General features: G+C 37.1%; 1 protein-coding gene across 5 annotated transcripts in view; it reads left to right on the top strand.

Moving 5' to 3' along the window:
• Positions 1–13,156, top strand: part of LOC119838656 (inositol hexakisphosphate kinase 3) — a 31,738-nt gene extending 18,582 nt beyond the window's left edge. For 3 of the 5 annotated variants that reach the window (XM_038364712.1, XM_038364711.1, XM_038364710.1), the window contains 7 exons: positions 2,093–2,263; positions 5,287–5,413; positions 7,056–7,179; positions 7,533–7,609; positions 9,232–9,407; positions 11,872–12,077; positions 12,275–13,156. In XM_038364712.1, the coding sequence (XP_038220640.1) occupies positions 2,126–2,263; positions 5,287–5,413; positions 7,056–7,179; positions 7,533–7,609; positions 9,232–9,407; positions 11,872–12,077; positions 12,275–12,857 (1,431 nt within the window). In that variant the 5' untranslated portion in view covers positions 2,093–2,125 and the 3' untranslated portion in view covers positions 12,858–13,156. Of the gene's footprint in view, positions 1–2,092; positions 2,264–5,286; positions 5,414–6,453; positions 6,544–7,055; positions 7,180–7,532; positions 7,610–9,231; positions 9,408–11,871; positions 12,078–12,274 lie in introns of those variants that run through there. The other 2 variants (XM_038364713.1, XM_038364714.1) reach the window with 2 other exon arrangements.
• The last annotated feature ends 274 nt before the right edge of the window (positions 13,157–13,430 follow it).

The raw sequence follows: 13,430 nt of genomic DNA, 5'->3' as shown, positions 1-13,430 counted from the left end.
AACCATAAAACAACAAACGTCAATACACCGTGTTGTTTTCCAAACAACTAATTGCTTTTCATCTTGAAATTTGCAGCTGGATTGAAGTAAATAAAACAAAACGTCAATGGGACTGCAAATAGAGATCTATTTTAGAACACTGATATTTATAGTTGATCCGTTTCGAATTGTTTATTTTGGTCGTGCTGATTGACATAAAATGAAAAATATTATCTCGTGATTATAAATTGCGCATAAAGACAAAGGCTTAATAACACCCGCCAATTAATGTAACCGAGTATTGTCGAGACTAAGGCACAAGTCTCAGGATCGTTCCAGAGAGGACGTCAGTGTCCTTGTCTGGCGGCGTGATTGCCGCAGGGAGGGAACAAAAGGAATTTTTTATTCGAAGCACGGTCACTAACCGAGTAGCAGAACGCTCCGGTCAGCAACAAACAGGCCCGGTTCCCTGACCTGAGTACGAAAAGTCTCAACAGAACTAGTTTTGTGTCATCTTGGACAGTATATACCGACATAAACCGATTCTTTGTTACAACAAGTGCTATTTATTGACTCGTGCCTTTCATTAAATATTATTATCGTTACGAAAGTGAAGTGGTTTGCGACATTGGAGTTATTATCTTATATACTTAGTATATTAACTATTGAGCTATAGCAATGAGGTACGTCTCTTACATCAGAAATTTTAACATTGCTATGTTATGTACGGGTTTTGCCTATATTATGTATAGGTATTTTGATCTTGTGCCACAGACGTATATTTTAAATAGTAGTGGTTTTTACCTTTACAACAAATATTCTGTAATGTTATTAAATCTTAAGTATGAAATGAAATGCTGTTTATCTAAAACATGTGTTAGCTGTGTGCGTAAGCATGCGTCTATTCTAGACATATCTGGAGTGTGTATTGCTACTACGCAGTTCTAGTATCATAATTCAATATTGATTTAATATGGAGTCAAAGTCTACCTTGTAATTGTTACAAACGAATTAGTTGATGTTAAGCTAAATATGTCAGTTAAATAAATACCACTGCACGTGCCCTTATCGCTTATTGATTTGTTATAAAATAGACAATTGTCACGGTTTGTTCCAAACAACTGGATTCGTTAATTTTAGTATTTTTTATTTTAGTTTATTTATTTATTGCCCTTTGTACTCATTTATGTAATTGATGATTACAGTAGATATACAGGTTTATAAGTTAGATAATATAATGTTTTTAACAAATTACTCATTTATTATTTTAATATTTTACACATACTAAACATTTATTTATTTTATTTTTGTGATACCATATGATTGACTCCCCTGCAATATATATATATGACAACGTCGTTGCAGTCGTCAAGCTACAGAGTCTTGGTTTTACCTAGATTTTTCTGTTTTCCTCCTAATTAATTTAATTTCAACTTGACTTCCTCGAGTCTAAGACCAGCATGTTAATACTTCTTAAAATACTTGTTTCTTAATCTTATTATGATCTTAAAGTTTAAGTCCGATATGTTGTTGTTATTGTAATTCCGGGAAACAATGCCATTTTTACAAATGCTTTACTATTGATACATGTTGTTTTATCGTTTATGATTCACAGCTGTTTGAGTAATCAGAGTTTCAAAACTTTATCATTTTATTTGTTCGATATGCTTGATATTAGATTAACTATCAGTAACTATGATGACTGGTAATGTCACTTTGATAATATCTACTATATAAAAATAAGTCGGGTTTTCCTTCCTGACGCTATAACTCCAGAACGCACGAACCGATTTCCACGGTTTTGCATTCGTTGGAAAGGTCTTGGGCGTCGTGAGGTTTATAGCAAAGAAAATTCCGGAAAAATTTCAACAGAAAAGCGGGAAAAACGAAGCCATCTGGTGGCGAAACGGAGTTCGCCGAGTTTGCTAGTATGTTTATAACAATAACTTTAATCAAAAGCATCAAGTACTTTTGTACATCACTAATGTCCAGTTTGACAACATGTGGATTAGTTCTCTTCTTAATGTATGAAAATATACTTAAGCCAAAAAGCCAATCATAGGTTATGATTCTATCAGCAAATGGTGAAACCGGCTTTTCTGTTTGGTTGCAGGTGGACAGCGGCGGCGGTGGCTCGACCGAAGTGATGGTGTACTCTCTCGGCTGGGGCATGGGCGAGCCGGAGCGGCGAGGCGTGGAGCGCAAACGCACTCAGCCGCCCGCCGCGCACACGCTCTCGCCTGACGACGGCCACGAGGTGGACGTCCTGCCGCTGCACAATCAAGTAAGACATACTTCACACACTCGCTGGACGATAAAATTTGCGTAATGGTACTACGCGAGCTGCAGTTGCGACGATCAACTGTGGCATCTGAGTTGTAAAGGATACAGATATTGTGCATCCTTTCGAAGGCAAGTTGAGAATACACGGACATGTATAAAAAAGCAAAAGTGAAAGACACCTATAACAACTTATACTTTTTGTGTAAATCCATATAACATGTATGAATATCATGTAGAAGTATCTCAATTTGTGTTAATGTTGAGAGCAATTTTTTTCTGTCTATGACTTTTTAATGGACCGATAATACATTTTAAAATACATCCTCTTCGATAGTTATATGTTGCCCAATATTATTTATACAATATAATTTTTATTTTCACCAATTTATTATAACGAGAGGAAATTTGATCTAGTTTGCATTGCATTACATAAAGCGATTCGTTGTTGATAGTATAAAATAATATATCATAATGAGTAAGCAAACCATCAGTCACTTGCAAAGTATCCGATTCCAAATCTAGCTCACATTATAGTTTTCCTTAAGCATATGCATTAACATATTCTTGCGAATAGATAGGCGTATAACGTACACGCATAAGTAAACAGCACTCCCTATTCGCCTTCATATTCGCGCTAAGAACGGTTCTCCGGAACAGCACGGACTTACTGTACTACTCACGAATGTGTGTACAGTGGTTCGTATACGAATGTTTCGTCCAGTTTCGATGTGCATAACGAATACGAATGTGTCAAATGAACGAAAAACCCTAATTGTTTTTTCCAATACTGATACTATTAGCTGACGTTTGTTGCTTAAATAGACTTCAATGGTTAGTACGCAGACAATATTGGTTCATATTAGAACCTTGTATACACATAGCTTGCAGTGTTTAATTAATACTTTGTAACTAAGCAGTAAGCAAGCATATGTAGAGTCCATTTAAGTTTGTGTTACACAGTACACAGTTGCAGTAGTAGTCTATTAAATAGACTTAATTACTCATACACGGTGGTGTTGTTATGAATTCTCAAATGGTTTATTTTTCTCGACACTAGGAACGCTAGGAACAATGTTTATAGTCGAATCATTCGTTGATTGCTTTGTTCTTCGCCTCTTGTATATTCTGTTGTCTGTTATGAAATAAGCTCCTGTAATGTTACATTTTTGTTCGATTGACTATGATTATGTTATGTACTTTCAATAAAAATTAAACTTTGTGTTAAAGCTATTTTACTAAAACTGCCACTTTTAATATAGGTACTTCACTTATTTTGCTATGAAAAACAATTTACATGAAAAAAGTTGAAAATGGATGTTGGATTCCTTTCTTTTTTTATTTTTTAATTTTATTGAACAAAAAGAAAATAATTTTTCGACTGTTCGTTGTAATGACTTCAATAACTTAAGCCAATGCCAAGCAGCGTATCTATTTGTATGTATAGCATATTACATTATGCAGTACCACCTAGGATTGTGAATAATCGCTTTAGTCTTATAATCCGCTTACGCGTTTATGACGTACTCAGAACAGTCGTACAGCCATTTTGAAAGTTTTTATACGGTCTCTAGATAAATTCCGTTCGTTAACGTTAATGGGAAAATGTGAAGCATTTGCAAGCTAGTCTTGTATCTCTGTATCTGATTTGCTTTGTTACAGTGTTTCTAGTTCTTTGTTCAATGATCAGTAATGAATAGTAACAATTGAAATGTCAGTCTTCTGGAAGCATAGTGCGGAACGTGGCGGAACGTAATCGATTTTTTATTTATATATCTATCGCCGTAACGGTGTTTTTAAATAGCATGAAAAAAAAATAGAAATATATTCGGAATTTATGGTATACTTATTTTGGTTGAAGATAAGAATTGAATTGATGAATGGGATAGCATATTTTCATTTACTGTTGTAAACATTGCAATAGTACGTTGCAATATATTATTTTTTTTAAGTGTAGATGTTGTATAAAAAAATATAGACAAATTGTTGAGGTGTGAATCAACACAAACTAAAAATCCACCAAATAGTTGTTGTAGTTGTTGTCGTTTATCTCAAAAAGTCAGGAATGTCTTTGTAATGAGATTACAGCATAACATATTATTTTATTGTTTTATTGTATTTACATATTATAATGTGTAAAAATAAACGAAAAAACAATTTACTTTGAGATAACGTTGTCATGGTTCTTTCCAGTATGTTCTCGTGTTCCAACCTTTAACTCCGTTGCGAGGTGGTTTTCGGTCGCATGACAACGGGTCAATGCCGTACCGACGCAGTTTGTTCGTATTTTGACTCTCAATTCGATTCACTGCACATCATTTATGTACTATTTATTCACCTACTTACTAACTATATCTGTCTCGCTCTACAATTGGATTGGCATCTATAATAAAATGGTCATAGAAAATCAAAGTGCAGTTAGGCTTTGCAAAAAATTTTTGTTTATACTGCATTTACCTGAGCTGTTTTTATCGGTACCCAGACTGTCTTAGATTTAACAGGATGTTGGTAATATTCCATATGAAAAAAATAGCTTTCATATTTTGTGGGTTATCAGGAAATTTGTTTGTATTACAATAAAACTATCGCGGGTTCTTATCGGGTAAGGTGATGATTATGATAAGAACGCACTGCCAAAAATAACCGAAGCCTGCATTATATATCCACGTGTACAATGTTTGTCAATATTGAGCTCTGATTGTGAGCAATGAATAATGACACAACGCCACCCGGCAACAAAGCATTGGCTAATGCGCTACTCATGGGATTTTATATAACCACAACAATACTCTATGCATTTGTGGCTTGGTTTAGAAAGTTTCTAGAACTTTACGGATGTGCTCGTAATGTAATCTATATAATGAATATACAACATAAAAAGCAATGAATATCGACATTATTGTATTACGTTGACGTCATAATCATAAGCGCACGATTCCGGTAATTATTGTAGACAATTTAATAATATGAATGTTTTTAATTGTAGGTATTGGAATTAAAAAATGCTGATGTGTATGCAACTTGCAGGTGGGCGGTCATACAAGACTGTTAGTATTAAACGATAGCACCGTGATCAAGCCGCTCAACATCAGGGAGCTGCATTTCTACCAGAACATTCCCGAAGACATTCAGAGCTTCGTACCCAGATACAAAGGTGAGCATTACAACTTTGGAATTGTTCAGTTTCGTTTGCTTTTAAGATTTCGCTGAATGTGTCATAATCATTCATTTGCATCATTTTTTATCGATTATTAATATTATTATATCATTCTACGTGTTGTTTTTTATTTAGTCCTCAATATACTGTTTGATGTTATTGCATTTTAGAGCAGTAAGGAAGTTTTTAACACACCTGTAATGTTTTATAAATATGTTCAATGTTTACAAAGTGCGAACTGAACGGTAATTTCGTTACACGATTTACGTCACGGAAAAAAATATGGTCCGATACGAATGCGATTCATTTTATATTTAATCTTATCATTTATATCAACGCACTCGAATGTTTGAGGATGCGTTAATTTGTTGACATGGATAGAAAATTCGTTTTAGAATCACATTTAATCAACTTTCCTTATTGCTCAATTGATCGTGACCATCATACCAAAATATGAATAACGTGATAGTGTGATGCCTGAGAGATACGCAAACCCGCCGACTGCAATCACATAATTATCGTTAAGTTAACTATTGACTGCATCGTAATTCGAGCAGAGTAATTTGTAAACCATAAAGTATAGAATTGGAAAGTTTATGCCTTCATCGCGTGCGAAAACGCACCAAGTGTCGCACGCACTTCGCCGTGCGTTTTGACTTTCAAAAGCGGATATTATGTTCATACGTATTGTATAATTTAATACCTTTATCTAAATAAATGAAAGAACTTAATTAGTAAATAAAAAATACCGATAAATGATATCTAAAGTACCGTGCTTTTAGATAAAAAGTGCTTAATATGCACACTTTATAATAAATACTTGTAAATAATATATTATGTACCGTGTAAGTAGTGAAATGATGTGAGATGAGTGATGAGTCGCTTAATAACAGACAGCCTCAGAGGTAGAGAGATGAAAGGTGTCGACTGTATTAGGATCGAGCCTAATGCTCGCGGGAGGCGGGTTTGGTCGCAAGAGCGCGAGCGGGAGAGGGCCAGGGTCAGGAACACAATATTAGTTTCCTTGTTGTCGCAAGGGTCGCGGCACTGCGGCGGGCGGAGCGACGCCGGCGGCTCGTCACACAACCGCCCTCTATTAGCGCCCTAGCGGTAATTTTACATTGTGGGTTTGTAAACCTTTACTTAAAGCCTACACACACCGCACCCACATCGCAACATCCTACACATCAGCGTACTGAACAATATTACTGTCACACTCAAACATATTACATTGTACATTACAGCATAGACACCGAATACAGATATACAAAACAAAAGATATACAAACCCTTTTTAACTTACGTTAACCGTACTATTTTCACTTTTCATTAAAGTAACGCTGGCAACTTGCACGATAGTAAGTAAATAATAATGTATTTATTTTATTGCAAAGAGTTGGAGGTGTTCAACTTTTGACTGCCATCGACTTTTAATGGAATGGCAGGCTTTCAACTTGCATAGATTGTCCGTTTAAACATTATTTATTTGTAACAAAAAAATAGCAATTGAAATATTTACCCCATGCTCGTGTAATCACGCAATTGAAACGTAAAAAAATAGCAATTGATAGCGTATAGCGAGGCTCGCCTAAGAGAGCTCGATCGGGCAGCAGTACTTATGATGAGGCCGTTTGTTGCAGGCGTGATGCAGGCTTCTCACACGGGTGGCACGAAATTGGAAAAGCGGTACTCGCCATGTTTCCGCGACGAGAACGGGCGCAAGCAGTCGCTGGGCGGCAAGCGCAAGCGCGACGACGTGTTCAAGTGCGTATCCGGGCTCGGCCGCGCCCTCGCCGTACTCTCCTCGACACTTGTCATGTGTCCTTTATCATATTTCAGAATGTTTGACGTACGCCGGCCCGCCGGCCCGCCGGCCCGCCGACGTCGCCATTTATTCATACCATCGCAATACTTACACGAATATCCCCCTAGTGAGCGATGCACTCTAACACTGCGAGCCTCCGATGACTTGCATCGTGGAGTCGTGGTAATGATACTATTTGATTGCAATGTAACAATATAACGATATGGACTACACTTGTGTTTCAATAATTAGCTCCTTCTTTTTTCTGTGGCCCGCTGAATGTTTGCGCTGACTGTCCGCTTTCCTATTGCAGGTTTAAAGTACACCGTAACGGCAATGCTAGCGAAGTGTTAAAGAGCATTGCGCATATGGACAATTCTAATAAGCAATGTAAGTGTGCCACCTCTATTATACTAACTACATATTGAGACCTCATTTACCGTAAATAAATGTTCATTGACATTACACTAACACAACGCCATCTAGTTCCCAGCGAATGCATATTGTACCCAGTATGCATACTAAGACACGTATAATTATGAAAGCGATAACATAAATTAATGAACAAAAGAATTCATACGATTGTATATCTTGTTCATAAATGCAATATCACGTTACATCAGATAAACGTTGGATAACAATTACTTGTAGAGTGATTGAGAAACAAAAAGTTACGTACAATAAATTTATAATTTTATTATTTATTGTATATTCATAAAATAAATTATTCTGACTTAATTTACTGAGATATCTTGTTGAAAATATTGATTTAGCAATCAATAATTATTATCAGTTTTTATATCACGACAAAACCGTTACTGCAATTTACATGTATTTGTAATAATAAATCTTATTTCTGTCTTTGTTTAAATCACCGCTTAGAAAATATTCCATCTGTGTTTATCTGTTATTAAAGAGATGAGTGTAGCGAGATTAAAATAAGTTTTATTCGTGATGGAACCATTAGCGTCAATTACTTAGAAATCTATACATAATCTTCTATTATTGTTACACGTTATTTCTTTGTGGAAATGTTTTGAAATGCGGTAAATTACGTAATGTAATGAAAAATAATATTATACTCGAGAACCAAGTCCAACCAGTCAATTTGGACATTTATTTATCATTCAATCTCGTAACGTAATACCAATATCTGGGCATCATAAAAAAAATCTTAACTGTATCTATGGATATCACGTAGAATCCCTAAGGTTAGTTACACTCAATAACCCGATAGTTTTAATTCACCAAATGGCGCATTGCATGCATATGGCATTTTTATATTTGAAACATACCAACGCTCAATGACACTGTGTAGAATATAAGTCAGATTGATATATTCCCTAAGGCCATGTTCAGAATATTTACTAAACCACTGTACTAGATTGAAATTTCTTTAATTTATTAAACTTTTAACAGTTTACTCTTGTGGGAAATTTACTTTTGTAAGGTTTGAACCAAATATAATGAATATGACGATGAGCATCAGAGTTGTATGTAAACAATATGCACCCAACCTTTGATCAAGTAGTCGGTTTCAAATTAAATTATTAGCATCTAGAAAATAAAGGCCGCCATGTATTTTAAGTTTTCGAGTTTTGATGTTATCTTTCAATGAAATTATATTCAGCTATGAAAAGTTACATTTTACAATTTATGTAATCAAGACGTTGTTACTTATAATATAAAATATTAGTTTCTTTTCATTTTGCCTTAATACAGGCGGTATTTATTAACTTTTGATTAGTATACGAATACAACAACGTAACTAACACGTGATTCTAAATTAACAATTATAATTATTTTTACGAAACTGCATTCAAATGGCCAAAACAAGACCGAATTTAAATGCACCATCGAATAAAAAAACTGGTCAAAATTTGTACCGAGTCGAAAGTTCTGAGTTAACCAACTAAGAAAAAAATAATAGTAATAATTCAAATTTAGAACGTTCTTTTGGAGTCGGTTGAAAACATTGAAAAAAAAACAAAGGACGCGATTAAAATTTTCAGATTTCCTAATGATGGAGAACATCACCTCGTCGTACCGGCGGCCGTGCGTGCTCGACCTGAAGATGGGCACGCGGCAGCACGGCGACGACGCGAGCGCCGAGAAGCGCACCAAGCAGATCGCCAAGTGCGCCGCCAGCACCTCCGCCACGCTCGGCGTGCGGCTCTGCGGCATGCAGGTGCGTTGTGCACCGCTTATGCTCATTACGTGTTCGATATTTATGTATTCTTTATTGTACACAATAACAACAAATACAAAACAGACATACGAATACCAAAGATAGAACGAATAGCAATAAGAATTGTAGAGATGAGAAAATTTGAAAGAATAGCAACCGTTGCTACGGTTAGGCAAGATACGCAGGTTCGAATCCTGCCTCGTGATCAAATTTTTTCTATTCTTTCAAAATTTCTCATTTATAAAGCATTTCAATGCTATAAAACTAAAAATTAAAATTGTAGAGATTTCGATCCACGGAGGATTTTAAGTCGACATGAATAGGTTAGATTAATTTGAGTTAGAGAGGTGTAATGAATAATTATTTTCGAGAATCAGCAGTAAAATCAGATTTATCGAGTAAAAATATATCAAAATATGTACCACTATGGCTTGCGAGTAATGGAAGTTTTGAGAAATTAAAGGAATTCCTAGTGTAAGGTTTAAATAGAATAATAGTTTAAACGTTAAAGTTTAAAAGAATTGAAGTAATTCAAAAATTGTGTTAAGACGTGAATACTCAAACGGAGTATTTATTATAATGAAATAGGAATAGCATTACGTAATTCGTGGCCAGTATGCGGTTCGTTTTCTATAGACATAACAACACACACAACACGAGAGTATTTGACACAACGTTATGTCATCACATTATAATCTCATTTAATAATATTATACACGTTTATCCGCTCTAGTATATTTCCGTAACTCATTTACTCCCATGAAGATCCATTTAAAATAATAAGAGCGTTTATATAGAACTTGATTCGAAGATAAAGATGATGTGATGTTAATTGTTCATTAAAGGGAAGAGGCGTTCACTTAAATGTAAAACATTAAAATCGTATTGTAGAAACATGTTTTGTTTAATAATAATCGTACTAATCCTACTAATATTTATGATGATGAACAAACACATTGTTACTCTTTCACGCAAAAACTTCTGAACAGATTGCTATGAAATTTGGTACGTAGACAGCTGGACAACTGGAATAAAATATAGGCAACTTTTTATCCAAATATTCCTACGACATACGGACTTACGCGGGTGAAATCGCGGGGCGCAGCTAGTATTATAAATTCGAAAACTTGTAAGGATGTGTGTGTGTTTGTTGCTCTTTCAGACAAGAAGTACTTAACCGATTGCAATGAAATTTGGTACGTAGACCTCGGGGCGCAGCTAGTATGTTATAAATAATTAGTTTATTGTAAGTGAGGGATACATATATATATTTTCTCAATTATCTATTAAATGTAGTTCAATGACGTAAATAATTGATTATATTGAGTTGATCTACATTTTAATTTCTTTTGATAACTGAATTTACATTGGTATTTGTGATGAAATTTAACCATACACGAGGAAAATTAATTGTTTTTGGATTACGGCCAAGGTATCGGTCGGCGTTCACATTCTTCCATAATTCTGTAATTTATTATTGAATCGTTGATTAAAAAGGTTGCTTGTTAGTGACACGCTAAATAAACGAGGGTTTATTTAAAGCGATATAGCGGAGTCGTTTCATCGTTATAAATATCTTTTGACACTTAACTTCTTATAAAGTTACTAGTTTTTGCTCGCGGCTCCGTACTTGTTAATTCGGAGTAGTTTAATAGATGTTATTATACATGTAAACCGTCGTCTTGAGTCACACTATCTATTAAAATCGAATCCATGGTCACTGCGGAGATCCGCCATTGAGCATAATTATTTTGTATATTTCTCATCATAACTCGGAAACTAACTGTCCGATTTTAATAATTTAAAGAGGTATATAAAGTAACATAATTAACCTTGATTATAAAGTGATTCATTTTAATATAGATCAATAACATCATAAGAAATATCATCATCTTAAAATTACACTCCTTTTTTTAACTAATGAATTTTAACTAAAAACGGTTATTGTGGCCTAACTATAATAGTTAGACATATGCTCTCGCGAACAATTTTCTTCACAATAGTATGTACTTCGACTGTGTAGAACATTTGTATCATTATTAGATTTAGCAACGCACACCAATAACCAATATTTTTAGGCATGTTTTTCATACCTTGGGATACATTATACCCACGTTGTGCCCGTTCCCGTGGGAATTTTGGGAATTTTTATACATATAAGCCTTCCTCTTGAATCATACTATCTGTCGAAATAACCGCAATTTGTGCAGTAGTTTTTGAGTTTATCGCGAACATACAGAAGGATAGACGCGGCCGGGGACTTTTTATAATATGTAGTGATAATAAATGGTCAAAAGTGAATGAAGCGGAAATACTGTTGATTTAAAGTAACGTTAAATTATTTTATTACAATGTCTGTAGAGTGTTATAAGTTTTCTCTTTTGTTGTTTTCGCCCTGGAGGTTGGATCTTAAGCTGTGTTAAATAATTATTCACGTAATAATAAATGGGCGTCGCGCGTTCAGGTGTACGTGCCGGAGACGGGCGCGTGCCTGCGGCGCGACAAGTACTGGGGCCGCGGGCTGACAGAGAGCGGGCTGCGCGACGCGCTGCGCGACTTCTTCGCGGGCGGCGGCGGGCGGCGCGCGCGCGTCGTGCGCCGCGTGCTGCGCGACCTCGACCTGCTGCGCCGCGCCATCGCCAAGCAGACCTCCTACAGGTTCTACTCGTGGTGAGTGCTGCATATGCGACACGGATTGCTGTAGTTATCAGTGATTGCATGTCTTATTGTATTGGGTGCATGACAATTCATTTCTTTTTTTATTAGTGATAGTTGAATTGTGTGAGAGAAACTTGAGAAAAGTATATGTTAGCTTTTTATATAGGTCTGCATAATTTCGTTGCTTAATATCATATTTTTCTTTTCAGCTCTCTATTAATAGTATACGAAGGTGACGTCAGTTTACATCCGGAAGACTCCGGCGTTTCCACATCCGAGTACGAGGGCGACGCGTCGAGCAGTTCGGCAGAAATGGGTCCGTCCCCCGGGCACTTCGACATGTCCACCCTGAACGACGAGATGCCCAACTCGGAGCGCAAGCGCGAGCCGTTCCAGCCGCACTGCGAGGAGACGATGGGCGGGTACGAGGAGGGCGAGGCGGGCGGGCCGGCGTCGCCGCGGGCGCACCCGCCCAGCCCCGACTCGGCCGACAGCTGGATGGCGTACTCGTCCGCCAGCAGCGAGTCGTGGCGCGCGGAGGGCGAGGCGGAGGGCGAGCGCGAGGCGGAGGGCGGCAAGCGGCCCCGCACGCGGCCCGCGTGGCGCGCGCCCGACGAGCGCGTGGACATCCGCATGATCGACTTCGCGCACACGGCGTACGCGGGCGCCGCGGCCGAGTCGCCGCTGGCCACGGCCACGCCGCACGACGGGCCCGACTGCGGCTTCCTCACGGGCGTGGACTCGCTCAAGCGGCTGCTCACGGAGATCCTGCTGCCGCCGCCCTACAGTTAATGAGCGCCGCGCCAGTGCGTCGGATGCTCCCGGACTATCCCTTGAACTGTGAACCGTTCGACTGACTTTATAAATAGTGAGTTACATAAGTGGATCGCTGCGCTACGCGGCGGGACGTTCTCAGGGTAATTTCGTTTCGATATCTCATCGTCGTCCACGTACGGAAGCAGCGGTCATAGCACTTAGTGAATGTTGGCGGTACAAAATCTATTATTTAAATGTTAAAATAAATTCAACGGGACCCAGTAGGTGTTCAGACTTGTTTAAGTATTATCATATAAGTTATTCCAGATTGACATGCTTTTGAATTAAAATAAGGTCTTAAATTGGTTTTGAATTAAAATAAGTAGACATTCCCCGATAAGCTCAGGCTGTGTATGTCTTTAAACAAAAATTGACAAATTATTGTAAATTGACGTATATATAAGCTTTTTCTGTATCATTTTCGCATTTAGAATCCCACTTTTAGTTCGCTTTGTAAATACGACATTGACATAATTTATATAATATGTAACCCGGACTACAGTTATAAAATCCCAGTCACCCAAGCCAAAGTTATTTGTAATATTATAC

The sequence above is a fragment of the Zerene cesonia genome, unplaced genomic scaffold (assembly GCF_012273895.1).
Source record: "Zerene cesonia ecotype Mississippi unplaced genomic scaffold, Zerene_cesonia_1.1 Zces_u004, whole genome shotgun sequence".
Taxonomy (NCBI): Eukaryota; Metazoa; Arthropoda; class Insecta; order Lepidoptera; family Pieridae; genus Zerene; species Zerene cesonia.
This window is presented reverse-complemented; position numbering and strand designations above follow the sequence as displayed.